Here is a 14,625-nt window from a genome sequence, read left to right as displayed (position 1 = left end):
CTGTAGAGGATTAATGCTGAGAAAACTACATTTTAGCATAGAAAGGCCTTTATATCCTTCCAGAGTTGGTGATGAGCAGAGTATATGGCGATGTTTCCACAGTAGTCTGTGGAGCTTGGCTTGATTTAATTACATGATTCCTCTTGAGTTTTGGAAATGGTAAAACTCATTCTGCTCAGTGCTTAGAAAATTGTAGGCATAGCTGTTGATAAGCATTCAAAGTATGGCGTTTTTAACAAGTTCACCTATCTGTGCATGTGTATGATACACATTCCTGATATTTAGTGATGAGCTTTGCAAGTAACTGCTAAATGGCATCTCAAACACACACTATCAATTCAGCATCCGGTGCTTGATGTTGGCTCAATTAATTAAAAGTTTATGTCAGCACAACCTGACCTTGAAGTATGCTGGGGCAGGAAAAGGAGAAGAGGAGCCTTTGGATTCTGCTCTTTACTTTCAAGAGACACCTGCTTCTGAAATGGATCAAACAGCTCTGCTGATGTGCATTGTTTCTCTGAGAAAGGGGGCGGGGAGGGAAGGTGGAAAGCCAAGCTCAGATTAACAGTGTTTATCTTTGAGCTCTGGCAATAATTTCAGATAGAGGAAGTAAATCTAGTTTTTAACAAGAATTTGTGAGATAAAGTTGACCTCATTTTGTTCAGCATGGCATTTCCAATATACAGAAGACAAACAACAATTTTTAAATGTTCAGCTATAAATCATAGCCTTTATTGGAAAATTAAGGTACAAGTAATAAAATGATCTGTAGTGGGTGGTGAAGAGGAATGAATAACAGCAGATAATTCTTGCACAGACTCACTGCGTGTCCTGTGGTTAAGTGATCCAAGTCAGTCTTTGAAAACACACTCACACTGAGTTTGAGACCATACAAGTCACCTAAGAATCACAGTATTTTGTTACAATGAGTTTGTGAGATGAAGTTTTGAAACCTCTTTCGAGGAGAGGTACGATTCATGCTTGCGCCTACTGTTCTGCAGGTCTCTAACTCCCATCAGAGCAGTGTTAGACAACAGCACGGCTCAGCAATGGAGCTTCAGTTCTGGGTGGGGCTAGTAGGTATGAGCCCAAAACAAAAGCAGTATTTAGCAGTTTAAGATGTGATTAGTGGAATATAAATTGTAGGATTTACAGCGTTATCATGTGTACCTGATGATTCTTGCAAACCAGACTGAAATTGTACAGGGTGGGTTTCCATTTGTTTGTAACAGCTTTACCCTACTGTAGTTTAGTGATTTCTCTGGACTTACCTCTAATTAATGATAATCTAAGTAAGTTTAAATCAACCTCCCAAATTCACAGGTTTGCCAGCTGACTTCAAGGCTGGGTGGAAAAGCTTTACAAAATCTTAACTTTCTTGTCTTTGCTACTGTCCTGCCTTTAGTTATAGTAAGGAGAATTCCAGCATTTACAAAGACCTTGAGACCATACAAATCTAACAATTACAGTATTCTGTTAATATTGGTTAAAGAACTCTCAGTCTCTAAACTGTTCTGGTTTTGAGAGCAGACATCATTCATTATGTCTACAGCTTGTAGCTGTGTGTTTCAGATTGAACATATGTGTAGTTTGCACTCACTGGAATGTCATGAGAATGGATAGTGGATGATTTTTCTTCTAATATTTTGGTTAAAACACTGGTTTTCTTTGTGGTGGCTAATTCAACATTATAGTAAAATGGAGGGAGTCTCTCATATTTGCTTGCTGGCATAGAGCCGATCTGTGTTCAGAGGACCTGGTGCCCATGGTGCTTTTACATTTCAGATTGGTGTGAGCTGGACGTTCCCTAGCAGTTGGAGATCCTCTGGCACAGGCGCAGCATGGGAAAGGAGCGCCACAGGAGAGGCTTGGGACACGTGGGCTGCCCCTGAGTGCTGGTCCACAAAACCATTCCCATGGTCTTATGCAGTGTTACTGCATTGTAGCATTGCCTTGAAATCTGTAAGAGTTGGATATTTAACTACTTTAGAAAGTTTCATTTCATATATAGGTATGTCTTCAGTGTGTAAGCATCTTTTATAACTGCGACTAGGTGTGGAGGAGCAGCTGTCTGGATCTGAAATGCATGGCTTGTTTCTGCCACGATCTGGATGTACTTACATGGGCCTGGATATTCTTAAGATTAGGGAAAGGAGAGAGAGGGGCTCCTAAGCCTGACCCAGACCCGTAAGTCTGCTCCAGCAGACAAATAGGAAATGCTCTTGTCAAATGCAGTGTCTGTACGATAGTCCCTGTGTTGCCTGCAGGGATACTCTTGAGCCAATTAACAGTCTCTCATGAGACTCTGCCACTGCCATGTGGATATGCTATCAACGGATGTTTCACTCCAGCTGGGGAGAAGAGGGAAGGGGGTTGATGGCAGGATGATTTACTGTTAATCTAGTTTGGGTATCAGTGAGTGAAGTGCAGCCATCAGCACCATCTCTGCAAGCCCTACAGCACACTGGGGTTTACGCTCTGACCTGAGTCCATTTTTCATACCATTTTATCCACAGCAGTAAATCAATCAAATCAATGCTATCCCCTGAACAGCTGGCAATGCAAACCATGCACCTCCCAACTTCAGTGTAGATATTGTCCCAGAGAACGAGTGCTGGGCAAACTGGAGATTGGGGAGGGCTGGGGCTCCTCTTCCCCTAGAGCTGCTCAGCAGCACTGGGGCAGGTGTGGGTGAGAGGCGGCGAATCCCTCTTCCTTCGAGTACCCAGCTGGGAGGCAGTTGTATCTGTTCATCTGACCCAGGCCCCCCCCCACCTTTCCTGACAGAAAGCCCGAACCTTCAGGTCCCCAGCCATCAGCCTGGGTGGCTCATCCACCCCAGATAGCCTTAATTTCCTCAATGCTTTGTTCTTTGCTGCCAGTGGTTGACACTGGGTGTGCAAAGAAAACGGTGACTTTCACACAATTCTGCCTTTGGCATTCATCTGCTGACCTTTATGTGGGAACATATCTGAAGGTTCAAGACATGCGAGTGTTTTCAAACTAAGGGCTACGTCTCCCAGAGCAACCGGTGGAGGAATGCTTTCCAAAGAAATGTCTTCCTCGAGGAGAGAGGATCATGTGCTTCTGGGGCTCCTGGCAAAAGCAAAGCAATTTCTAATCTGAGGACTGTGCTGCTAACTTACTTTGTAACTTTTGAAAAATATCACATACTTTCTTGGTATTTTCTCTCTGTCCACGTAATGGGGATAACAATACTTCCAATGTCATAAAAGTGTCACAGATTTCTATACTGAAGATTGCTGTGAGCACAGGACTCGAGGTCCTCTAAAAGTTAGTCCTTAAAGCATGATGTATGTTGTTTTTTTTTTTATTTTTTGTTGGTCATTTTATATATATTTCTTAGCAAACAAATGGTCAGCTGAATGTTTGAGTCATTTTGCATTCTAGTTACTAATTACTTATTGTTTTAAACTTTAGAAAATCCTTTGAGTTTGAGGATGCATCAAGTCTGCAATCCCTATACCCTCCCTCCCCAACTGAAAATGGGACTGAGAGCCAGCATAAATTTGGATCCAAGAGCACTTTAGAAGAAAATGCCTATGAAGACATTGTAGGTAAGAACCTGTTGCAGTACATGGGCCCACAGTGGGATGTTGAGCACTTGTGGTCAGACCGTTATTGTTGAACACATCCCTGTGCAAGAATGTTAAGTGCTGTCAGTAAAGAGAGATTAAATGGAGAGTAAATGGGTTTGATGCATCAGCATGAACATAATTCTCAGTCTGCATGCAGAAGGTCTTGATTCCTTTGGACTTCATTGGGGTGGTATTGGAAACAGACTGTTCGGTCAGCTTTTTGCCATGCTTTTCAAGAACCAAATCATTCTTTTTATCAAGGCCTTGGCTTGAAGCCTTCAGTGGTGTAAAAATGTAAAGAACTGATCTTAAGATACTGTTTACAGAACTATCCAATAGAAGGATTAACCTCACAGGCCTTGTGTCGTCAGCCTGAGCTTTTCAGGACTCCTGTGTGGACTGCCCCAAAGCAGCTGTTTGTAGCCCTGTTCCTCGTCTCCCCTAAGTCCCAGTTGCTGGTTAAGGAAAAATTAATTTCCTTTAGCTATACAGCTTTAGGAATGCACAACAAAAACACTGTTTTGATTAAGCTTCGCAAGAAAAACATGTTTCTTTTGGTCTTAGAAGGAAATGTATGGCCTATGCATACATTCTTTTAACATCAAAAAAATTGTTATAATTACCAAAAATTGGACAGCCCTTCAGAGCACAGATTTTCCACACAAGTGATGAATATCTGCATTGTTTTTAACTCTTTCAATGTTGTGTTATTACAGCAGATACAAAGGGTACTTCATTTTACTTTGGACAATGAATCTTTATCTACTGAAAACTGGAGGGCTACCAAGATAGTCAGGGGCCCTAGAGCAGACGTCCTCTGAAGAGACATGGACAAGCTGGGCTTGTTTAGTCTGGTAAAAAGAAGGACCGGAGGCACTCTAATACTGCTTACGAATGTTTGAAGGGCAAACAAAGATGATAGAACAAAACTCTTCTTGGTCATAGCAGTTGATACAGCAAGGAACAGTGGCCACAAGCTGCAGCTTGGGGCTCTTTGTCCTTGTACCCAAATTTTGTATCTGGCTTGTCAGCCTCAGTGAAAAGAGAAATTTACTCTTTCCATTTTCAGCCATATTCTCCCTCTATGTCATTCAAAAAAGTGCTTCCAGAACACAAAAAAATGCTGCTGTTCAGTGTCTGTTAATAAAAATGAGAGCTTATGTAGATACTAAAATGTTTCTTTCTGTGGAGAGCAACCTTATATATTCCACAGCCTTTTCCAGGAACAGTCAGCCCACCATGCAATTCACACTTGAAAATGTATTGCGCGTTAATTACAGTGCTCATCTTTGTTCAGGATCTGCCAACGTGCTGCCAGATGTTAGGTGATAATATTTCTTTTCCTTGCTTTGGCTTGTTAAATATCAAAGTAAAATGTGAAGGGCTGATAAGAAGCTTTCTTCAGAGGAGAATAAATCTTGGGTTCAGTAAAACAAAATCATAATGGACCCTTCCAACTCATGGGAACTATAAGACAGCTCTCTGCATATTATAATTTGGTCATTTTGGCAGGACAGTGGGAAGAGAACACAAAATTTCAGATCCGTGGGCACACACAGGACTTCATTGTTTTGTACTGCTTTTTAACAAGCTCTTTCCAAAGTACTTCATTCAATACAGGCAGTGCAGGGGGAATACCAAATCAGTATAATTCTTATAAACTGTCAAGAGTGATTAAAGACAAGCCAAAATAGTTTGATCTCTGGCTTTAAAGAGACTATCGTAGTTTTGTGTATCACATCTGCATAATTTATATCAGTAGTGCTAGACCCCAGTCTCTAAATAGAACTTTTGTACTCATGCAAACCAGGTGTCTGTAGGAGTGAGTTTATTTTATAGATTTACATCTGTTTCAAAGCTATAAAGGACTCTGTCGCTGATGCTTTATGTTTTCTTTGCAAACAGTTGCCCTAGATGCGATGGTGGGGTTTTAGTCTATACCTGGTTGAATGTCCTAAAAGTTTGTAGGTAGTTAAAACATTGTCACTGTAGTAATAAAGCATGTTGTCATCCACCCCCCCCAGTAGAATTAAGATGCTTAATGCAAGTAAGTGTTAAAACACAAGAAAAAAGGGTTGTGAACCTTGAGCAATGCTCTAAGCACTTTACTGTGAGACACAATAAAAAAAAATGTAGTTCAGGTTGGAAGGGACTCTGGAGTCAGCTGGATCAACCTCTGCTCAAAGCAGGGCTAGTTTCAAAGTCAGATCAGGTTGCCCAGGACTATGTCTGGTTGAGTTTTCAAAATATCTTAGGAGGATGGTTCCACTGCCTCTCTGTGCAGCCTGCTCCAGTGCTTAATCTTCACTGTAAAGAATTTTTTCTCAGTATCACTATGAAGAAATTTTTCTTTCTATCCAGTCAGAATTCTCCTTATTGCTATTTATGACTGTTATCCTTCATCCTTTCACCATGCACCTCCAAAAACCATCTGGGTCTGCCTTTTCCATAACCCCTTCTAGGCAGTGGAAGACAGCAGTTGGTTCCCCCCTAGACTTCCCTAGTCTGAACAGTCCCAGTTCTCTCAGCCTTTTCTTGTTTCTATTGTATGCTGCAGCCCCCAACCATCTTGGTAGCCTTGCTCTACACTATCTCCAGTCTGTTGGTGTCTCTCTGGTACTGTGAATACTCCAGGTGCAGCCTTGCAAGGGCCAAACAGAAGGGAATTACCCCTTCCCATGACTTGCTGGCCACACTTTTGCTAATGCAGGCCAAGGTGTGGTCAGCCTTCCTTACTGCAGCATGTACTATTGCAGGGTTGTTCTGACTCACATGTGGGACTGTATTTGTCTTTCCTAAAATTCCTGAATTTCCTGTTGAGCCATTCCTTCAGTTTGCTGAGGTCATCCGGAACAGAAGCCCAGGTCCTTTGTCTGTCACTGCGTTCCCCAACCTGCTGCCCCTCAGCAGGACATCTCTCCCTCATTGAAAAGCAGAAGAGAGCTGTGGATAAGTTGTGAATTATCTATCAGAGTGTATCTTCTAAAAAGCGTATTTAATGTTAGATATCTACAAAATACTGCGTGGGGTACTGAGTGTTCTCACTCAGACTAGTGCAATGATAAAAATACAGCTTCTAAGCACATAAGTGTTCGGACTAGTCATTGTTTTTTTGGTTACTACACGACCTTCTCATGTGATGCATATGCACATTAAACCTGTCTTTTCTCCTGGTGCCCTTACACTGTTTCCTTCTTTAATGACCAGGACAATGGTGAACTGCTATAGCTAGTTTGTTATTTTTGAGACCTGACTTAAAAAACAAAAAACAAAACCGGTTTTAGGATACATTAAAACAAAAAATGATTGTGCTTTGAAATCCAGTGTCATCATGAACCAGATACTTTGTTTAATTTTGTAATATTTTTGTACACTTTAATAGATGAAGTACCTGCATGTTAAGTTCAAGACAGGTATTGGATTGGAACATAATGATCCGTTCTGCATTAATCAAGAAGCAGTTTTATAAAGGCGTGCACATTCCTAGTACTAATCAGAGCTGTATTCCATGTGCAAGGAACCATGTGGACTTCATTCATCTTCTGTACTTGCACTCACAGGAATGTGGCAGTCATAGTATAAACTTAACATTGTTTTGCTTCTTGTGGTTTTGAATGAGTCTTTAATCAGACCAAAATTGATGTGGCTTTATGAATCCAGTTGGGGAAACCATGTTTGGCTTTGTGCAAATTCAAGAAACTATCTTAACATTAAGAGATGTCTGAGACAGTTGCTTCTGCTGTGTTTGTGGAGAACAGTATTTCCTGTCATATGTACCATACGGTTTCAGTTTTCCAGTCTGTTTCCCTAAATGCAGTTGATATATTTGAATATTGTTATTCAAGGTCTGGTGTCTCTGAGGCATTTTTCACCTGACATCTAGAAGAAAGTACTTGTTATCATCACCAAAAAAGATTGAATGAGTAAAGTAAAGGCAAGGTTAAGGGAACAATATTAAGTTTAACTTGAGAAAATCTAGTAAAGCCATGTAAATTATAGTTAGTGTTTGTAACAGAAATAGCACTCAATTCAGAAATTAAATACAGTGAAAGAAATCTTTGACAAGGCAAATCTTTTTACTCTGTAACTCCTCAGAGTGCTGGAGACAATAGGAGAGGTGGAGATTTCCTCTAAGAGGACACTACATAGATGTGTGGGAGACCCATTGCTCAGCTGAGCTGTGTGTGTTGCATCGTAGAGAATGTTTCATTTGACGTCACACAATTCCATTTGCCCTGTCCAAGCAAGAGCCGTTTGCTCTTAGAGCTGCCTGGCCCTCATTTAAAAAACGACAAAAGGAGGCAAACAGCAGGACTGAGACAGTTGAAGGAGAAGCAGCTGCTGACAGCTACTGTGTCTGCTTTGACAGCTAGAGCTGAAACAGTCTAGAAAGTAAAGCAATACCCCAGAAACATTGCTGTGGGATCTCTAAACCCAGCATTGATTTCTGATCTTGCCGGTGGGCTCCTGTTGGGACTGTCCTGCAGTCCGTGGTCCCAGGGGCAGATAGCCCTCCTGAGGAGGGTTTCTTATTCACCTTTCTTCTCTCCGGTCCTGTTCAGTGTCACATTTAGGAGATTTTGAGCCCTTTCAATAGCTGGGTACTTCTCTTGACCAATATTTTTTTTTTTGTTTGTTTCACCTTAAGAGGAGTTAGATCCTGATGCTAGCAACTTTATCACTGTGCTTCCATGGAGTATATAGTTGAACCTTGTTACAGTTGACACCCAACGCTACTGAAAAGTGAAACAGTGTAGTTATACACAACTGTTTAGAAGTTTTCCTCAGTCAGTTTGAGAAGAATCAGCTTCTTGTTTATTTCTGCACTATAACAGGACAACTAGTTCTGGGTTTGCATGGGTCGTCTTCACAGTCAGAGAGTTGAGTTACAAATAAATCATTATAAAGCCCCAAACCTGTCAGATTGGTACCAGGCCTAGAAAAGTATTGGGGGTTTTTTGGAGCAAAATCATATCCATGTAAGTCTTGTGTACAGGTTTCAGGTAATCACTGAGGGAGAAAAATGTCCTTCTGGTGTAGCCATCTCTCCTTGAAATTAGTGAGGGCCAGGTTGTTGTTGCATTTGAGTAAGTACAATCTTTTCCAGAGACATGAAAACAGACAAATCTGGGTCTCAGCTATTTCCCAATATGTCAGAACTTGTAAGAGAGGAGATGGAGCAATATGTTTCAAATCATCATTATTAAGTGGAGTGTCAGGGCAGCCTAACCCAGGTGGGTGCCAGAGCAGTTAAATAGGCAGGTGTGGACCTACAAGCAAGATGAGCTTGGAGGGAATGTTGGTGGTTTAACCTTCCCTGTGGAGTCCAGAACAGCATGTCGCTCCCTTTATCCCTCCTGGTAAGGCACCTCATGTCTCCTAAACCGATTAGTTGTTTTGAATTCTGATGTAAATTGGACATAGTGCATGTCATGTAACAAATGGGATGATTTAGCTGTTTTACTGAATCCTCTACTGTGTGTGCCAAGAGCTGCAGAAATGATGACTGAGGTCCAGTTGGAAGATGTTCCAGCTTGACATTGCTTTCAAATTAGAACATTTGCAAAGTTCTTCCAGTAAATGTGGAAAAAGGTTAGAAAGACAGCAAGCTGATGTTTCCAGTAAAATCCCATCATCACATGCCACATTATTGCCTGTCATGCTTTTGTATCACATTATTGTCTGTCATGTTATCATCTCACATCAAAAGGGTCGTACAAATCTGGGAGAAACTGGAATTGCTAGCCTGCTGTGAAGCTGAAGCAAACTTGGAGAGATTGCACCTCTGCCAGCAGTGCTGTGCTAGTTGCTTCTCTGAAGACATTTTGGGTTTTCAGTCAGACTATTACCAAGAGGTCTCTGGATAGTTGTCAGTCAAAGACAGAGTTAGGATTGATACAAAATAAAGGTGCAGGTAGTGATCAGGGAAACGTATGTTCAGGTCTTCTGCCATGTCCTGAGTATGCCTCTCACAGTCTAAAAACATGTGAGTTTTTGGAAAGTGTAATAGTGGCAAATTTAATAATAGACACTGTGGGGTAATGGCAGCCAGAGCACATTAAATCAAACAGTATCCATATGGGCCTGTCAAAGAAAGGCCAAATTCTCTAGCTGTCTGATTCTATTGATGATCAGCCTGCTGCTTTGTTGCTTCATTGGGATACATGGATTTTAGTTATTTTTAATAGTCATTTCATGCTTTATTTAGATCTCCATTTTTCTTTGTGGAGTCTGTCTCATGGCTATACCATCTACTACAGCTTCTTTTGATGGTGTCTTTCAGTTTTATCGCCTGGATTTCTAGTCAATGCTGCAGGTTAATAAAACAGAGAGTAAAATGACCATGAGGCTGATCTTCTGAATCCTAGTTTAAATTCAGAGACTGTGTTGAAGTCAGCAGGGTTAAACCTCTGTGAAGAACCAGCAGTTTAGGTGTGCTGATGCTGTACTGTGCTAACAGTTGCTCATCAGATGTTTTCATGCACATTATTTTGGACTGAGTGTTAAATGGATGATTTTTGGGGGGTGAAATTTCTTACCCATGTATTAGCCGTGCTAGTTCTTCTCCATCTAATGCTTTGTTATAATTAGAACTCTAAGATCTTGCTGTCCCTGCAGAGATCGCAGGAAGCTGAAAGTATCTGCTTATTGCAAGGCAAAGCAAAACTGGAAAAGTTCAGAAAGCACAGGCTGTTGCCTATAAATTCCACAGAGTAGGGCTCAAAAGGCCAATTGTATTTTAGACTTGTCACTCTGCATGTTGCAGATGCTCTACTGCTTTCCTGAGAACATGGTACTGAGCTGATACACTGAATGGTAGGATTATAAGTAATGATCTGTAATGTAGTACTGTTCAGAAATAGCTTTTCAAAGCAGCTGTAATGTGTTTAAGCTGTAATTTGATATTGAAATAGTTCTTCTTTCTACAGATTCCTGGGGTAAATTCCTCAGCTGAGATGCACAGTTGCAGCTTCTCTGATGTTGAAAGAGCTCATCTATGTACAAAAGATCTAAACTCAGATACTTTATGAGAGTGTGGAGATTTTGTGGTTTTCATCCATTTGATCTCAACATGCTCATAAACATCCCGGTGGCTGAGTTTTCCTCCAGACCAGTGGTATGAATCTGCGTTTGTGCAACTTTATGAATAAAATGAATGAGTAATGCATACACATTGCAATGAACACACCTGGATTTTTACTGTTGAGCAGTTCTTTGGACTGAAGTGCTGGGGAGCTGAAAGTCTGTACAGTGCATGAATCCTGTGCTGTTCTGTCATGCAGTGCTTACACTCAGAGGTTCATTCCCATTACTTCCTCTTCAGTGGCAGCAAAAGCAGAATTCCCCACCCACCCTTCTCTGCTTGTTTTTTCTTTGCCCAGTTGTATTTTACCTTAATCTTCTGCAAGGGCTTTTGTGTACCAAATGTGCGTGAGCTAGATGAATTGGACTAGAGGTCATGAGCAGAAGTAGTTCGAGGGCTTATAAATGCCACCAGAGGGTTTATGTGTGGAAAGGAGTTGATGTTGCAACTTCTGTCTGTTGTTACAGAAACACTGCAAAAGTTTGAGGGGACAGGTACCACAAGCATCAGAGGTTCTTACAGACTGCTCACTTGAGTGTTTCTGCTTGTCTGTTATTGGGCCTTTTTTCCTGCTCATTTATTGCCATTATTTCCATCTCCTTGCCTCTGGAGGTATGTGCTACTTTTTCCTAAGTGTCTCCAGGGATGGCAGCTGAAGCTTTCATCTCCCAGTTCATTATAATGCAGAATACATTTATTACCCTATATTTTGTGTACATGCTCCAGTATGCAGGAAATACACCCTTTGTCATTTGTGTGGTGCTAACTCTGCCTAACCCAGCCGTACAGCCCAGGGGCCTGGGCTTTCTATGTAGCCAGCAAGGAAGGCAGTGGGCTCTTAGCTTGGACACTCAGCATCACCCTCTGGAGACAGTATCTCCTCTGTGAGCACTGGCTCCTGATCTGGGCACCCAGGTTAACACAAATGGATGAGCCCTTTTGACCACTGTATACCTGCTGTTAGGTTCTTCTCGCCTCCTGGCAGTGTAAAAAGCAGGAGTTATAATCAGCACTCAGTGAATCGTTTCATTCCTCTGATAATTATTTCTCCCATCTAGAAAGAAATGATGCATTTGCCTGCTTTCTTCCATTTATAGAGAAATGTCTGCCTGCATTTATTTTTTTTTTTCCCCTCAGCCTTACTTTTCACTCCTTTCTCAGCATGAGACAGGCTTGCTGAGCCTGACTCTGCTTCCTATTTGCCACGTGTGAGAGCCTGAGCAGAGGAACATTGTGTGCTGTCTCAGGACTCGGTGGGGCTGACTTGCAGAGCATCACGGAGCGAGGAATTGCAACTGCTGGAGGAAACACATCGATGCTTAAGCTCAAGGCACTGCATTCCTTAGGACTCCTCTGAAGATCACTGGCTATTGGATTTTTTTTTTCTTTCCCCTATAGAATAATCATTAAATTGTCTGTGAGATTTTCTGAAGATAAATGTCATGTAGGTAAATGTCCTGTGTTAACTCAGCAGTTGGGGACGTAGAATTCAAGAGAATGGGAAATGTGAAAAAAAGGCTTGTAAAGGGAACTGATCTGGAAGCAGGGGTGGTGATTAGAGAGAGTATTTGCCAAAGACTTGCTATTTCATGTGACCATATGCATTCTGGGGGGTCTGATTCAGCTTGCTTTGAAGTCAGTGACAGTCTGCTGTTGTCTTGTGCAGCAGCTGGCTCAGCCTCATTAAACAAGCCTGGCCTCTATATTACATAAAGTTTCTCCTTTTGGCTTCCAATAGAGACATCCATATGGAAGGAACAAGGATGTTTCTTTGCTCTTCCATTGTTAAATGTGTTTTCCTTTTGCAGCAAATCCAAATTAATGCAAAAGCACCGCAGCTTGTGAACATTGCTTGCCTGGGACTAGAGAAGCGATGGTGTTGAAGAGAAATACAGAGATCAAAGCTGCAAACCTCTAAGCCAGCCCACCTATATGGAAACTTTCATAATTTTTGCGCTGCAGCAGTAGCAGCCATCACTGCTCTTCCCCAGAGCCTCTCTCCAGTGTGGGACCCACATCTGCTGGTGGCCTTCAGTTCACAGGTGTTTCTCCCATGGAAGGGAGGAGTCACTGTGCAGTCAGGTGGGGTTAAATGCTTCTCTAAGGCAATTCAGGGTATCTTCACACATCTTTTTAGCTTACTTGACATCTTGGGTTTCTTGTCACTTGTACGGAAACCAGTCTGGGCTGCCTAATGTTCTTTTTGCATATCTGGTCTTCTGTGTCTCATCTACTAGGGATAAGCATGTATTTAAAAAAATGGTGGTTGCTTAAGGTTTGAAAATTGCGGAAGACCCAGAGAAATAAATTATCTCTTCCAGTTCACTGGCTACACCAAATTCTTGGTTCAAATACCATATCAGTAAAACCAGGTTGTGTCAGGTTGATCGGACTTTTTATTTACAAGAGATGTGGTATGGAAGGAGGTTATATTAAGAAAAAAATAGGTGAGACATATTTGGTCTCAAGGTATCATTTCAAAATGAAAAAAACAAAAACAAAAACACCCAAACGCACTCTGAAATAATTTGTTTTTTAAGCAAATGAGAAAAATAAAAGAAACAAGTGTTCTTGAATAGCAAACCAGTCATCTGAAGAAGCTCTCAGCTCTAGGGAAAGGGTTAAAATCTCTGTGGTGTCTCCACTGGCCTCCACATTGCACTGAAGAGGAATTTGGCCCAAGCTTTCTTTTGGTAGAGAATCTGAGTCAGAAAAGCAGCCTCTGCTCATGGTTCCTTGCTCCTCCCTCTTCTCTCGTCCAAGACTTCTCTGGGCCTGTTTCTGTACTTAGCATTTTAGGTCAACATTAGTAATGCTGAGTTTAACTGGGTTCAAGAAATTCTGTTTTACATTGTGTCTTGGAAAGAGACTCACCCTAAACCTTTTAAATGCTTTGCATTTTAAAAAGGGTCTCTTTTCAACTGATGGGCTTGTTTCTTCTCAGGAGTTTAGATACTATGCAGACTAATGTAATAACATTTGTTTTCACAAGGAAGCATATGTTTAAGCACTGTCTAATGTAGCTGGGTATTTTGAAATCTGTTAATCCATTCTCAGATGCTTGCTGACCTATACTTGACTTGGGCTTACAAGAAATTTTATTATGCTAGTACAGTACAATTAGCTGTGAGTAAGTAACAGCATTTTGCAACGTTGCCAATTTATTGTTGTTATGATTATCATATCTAGCTAATGTGCAATATCTGGTTTTCTTCCTACAGAAGGAATCAATCAATTCAAAAATCCTCCCAGGACATTTGTAGCTTTACATTTTTTTAGGAATATTTGTTGCTTAAGATTTATCCTGTTCACTGCATCCATCAAAAGGTCTTTCTTCTAACTACCCCACGCACCTGAAGGTATTCTTTCCATGTGGCCTGTGAACTGACTATGATGATAGTGCAGCCTCTAGAATCAGATTCCCTCTGGATGAAATAATAAGCTGTGATTGCCAATTCAAACATTCTTCAAGAGCAGCAGCTATTCAGACTTCTAATTAAAACAAAGCTAAAATATTCACTCTTGTGCTTATATCTGACTAATAATCTTAGTATGATACACTACCGAAGCAGAACTGTATTTTTACTTGTATTGTGAATATATGAACTTGCTAAGCTAAAGCTCTTATCTCTATAATTGTTGAATCAAGCAGTCTCATGCTTCCAGCCCTAACGACAAAGTAGAAAGCACAAACTATTATTGTTTTCTTTTGTACAATAAGAAAATGTAATATTCTGTTTAGAACAAAAAACCTGGTAGTCAAACGAACTGGGAATTAATCCAGGCCTTGCTCTCATTGAAAACACCTATGCCTCCACTGTCATCTCTGTAAAAACAGTGAATATTTTCTGTAACAATGTGAATAATTAACCACGCTATAGCTTTCTGTCCTCAGTTCTTAAGCGATACAGTATGTAGTAAAATCTGACTTTCTTATATTTA

The 14,625-nt window shown here is 41.0% G+C and overlaps 1 protein-coding gene across 9 annotated transcripts in view; it reads left to right on the top strand.

Moving 5' to 3' along the window:
* Positions 1-14,625, top strand: part of DENND2B (DENN domain containing 2B) — a 171,655-nt gene that overhangs the window by 103,209 nt on the left and 53,821 nt on the right. For all 9 annotated transcript variants that reach the window (XM_042785699.1, XM_042785698.1, XM_042785700.1 and 6 more), the window contains one exon: positions 3,442-3,578. In XM_042785699.1, the coding sequence (XP_042641633.1) occupies positions 3,442-3,578 (137 nt within the window). The remainder of the gene's footprint in view (positions 1-3,441; positions 3,579-14,625) is intronic.

Source organism: Tyto alba, unplaced genomic scaffold (assembly GCF_018691265.1).
Source record: "Tyto alba isolate M040663 unplaced genomic scaffold, T.alba_DEE_v4.0 Super-Scaffold_8, whole genome shotgun sequence".
Taxonomy (NCBI): Eukaryota; Metazoa; Chordata; class Aves; order Strigiformes; family Tytonidae; genus Tyto; species Tyto alba.
This window is presented reverse-complemented; position numbering and strand designations above follow the sequence as displayed.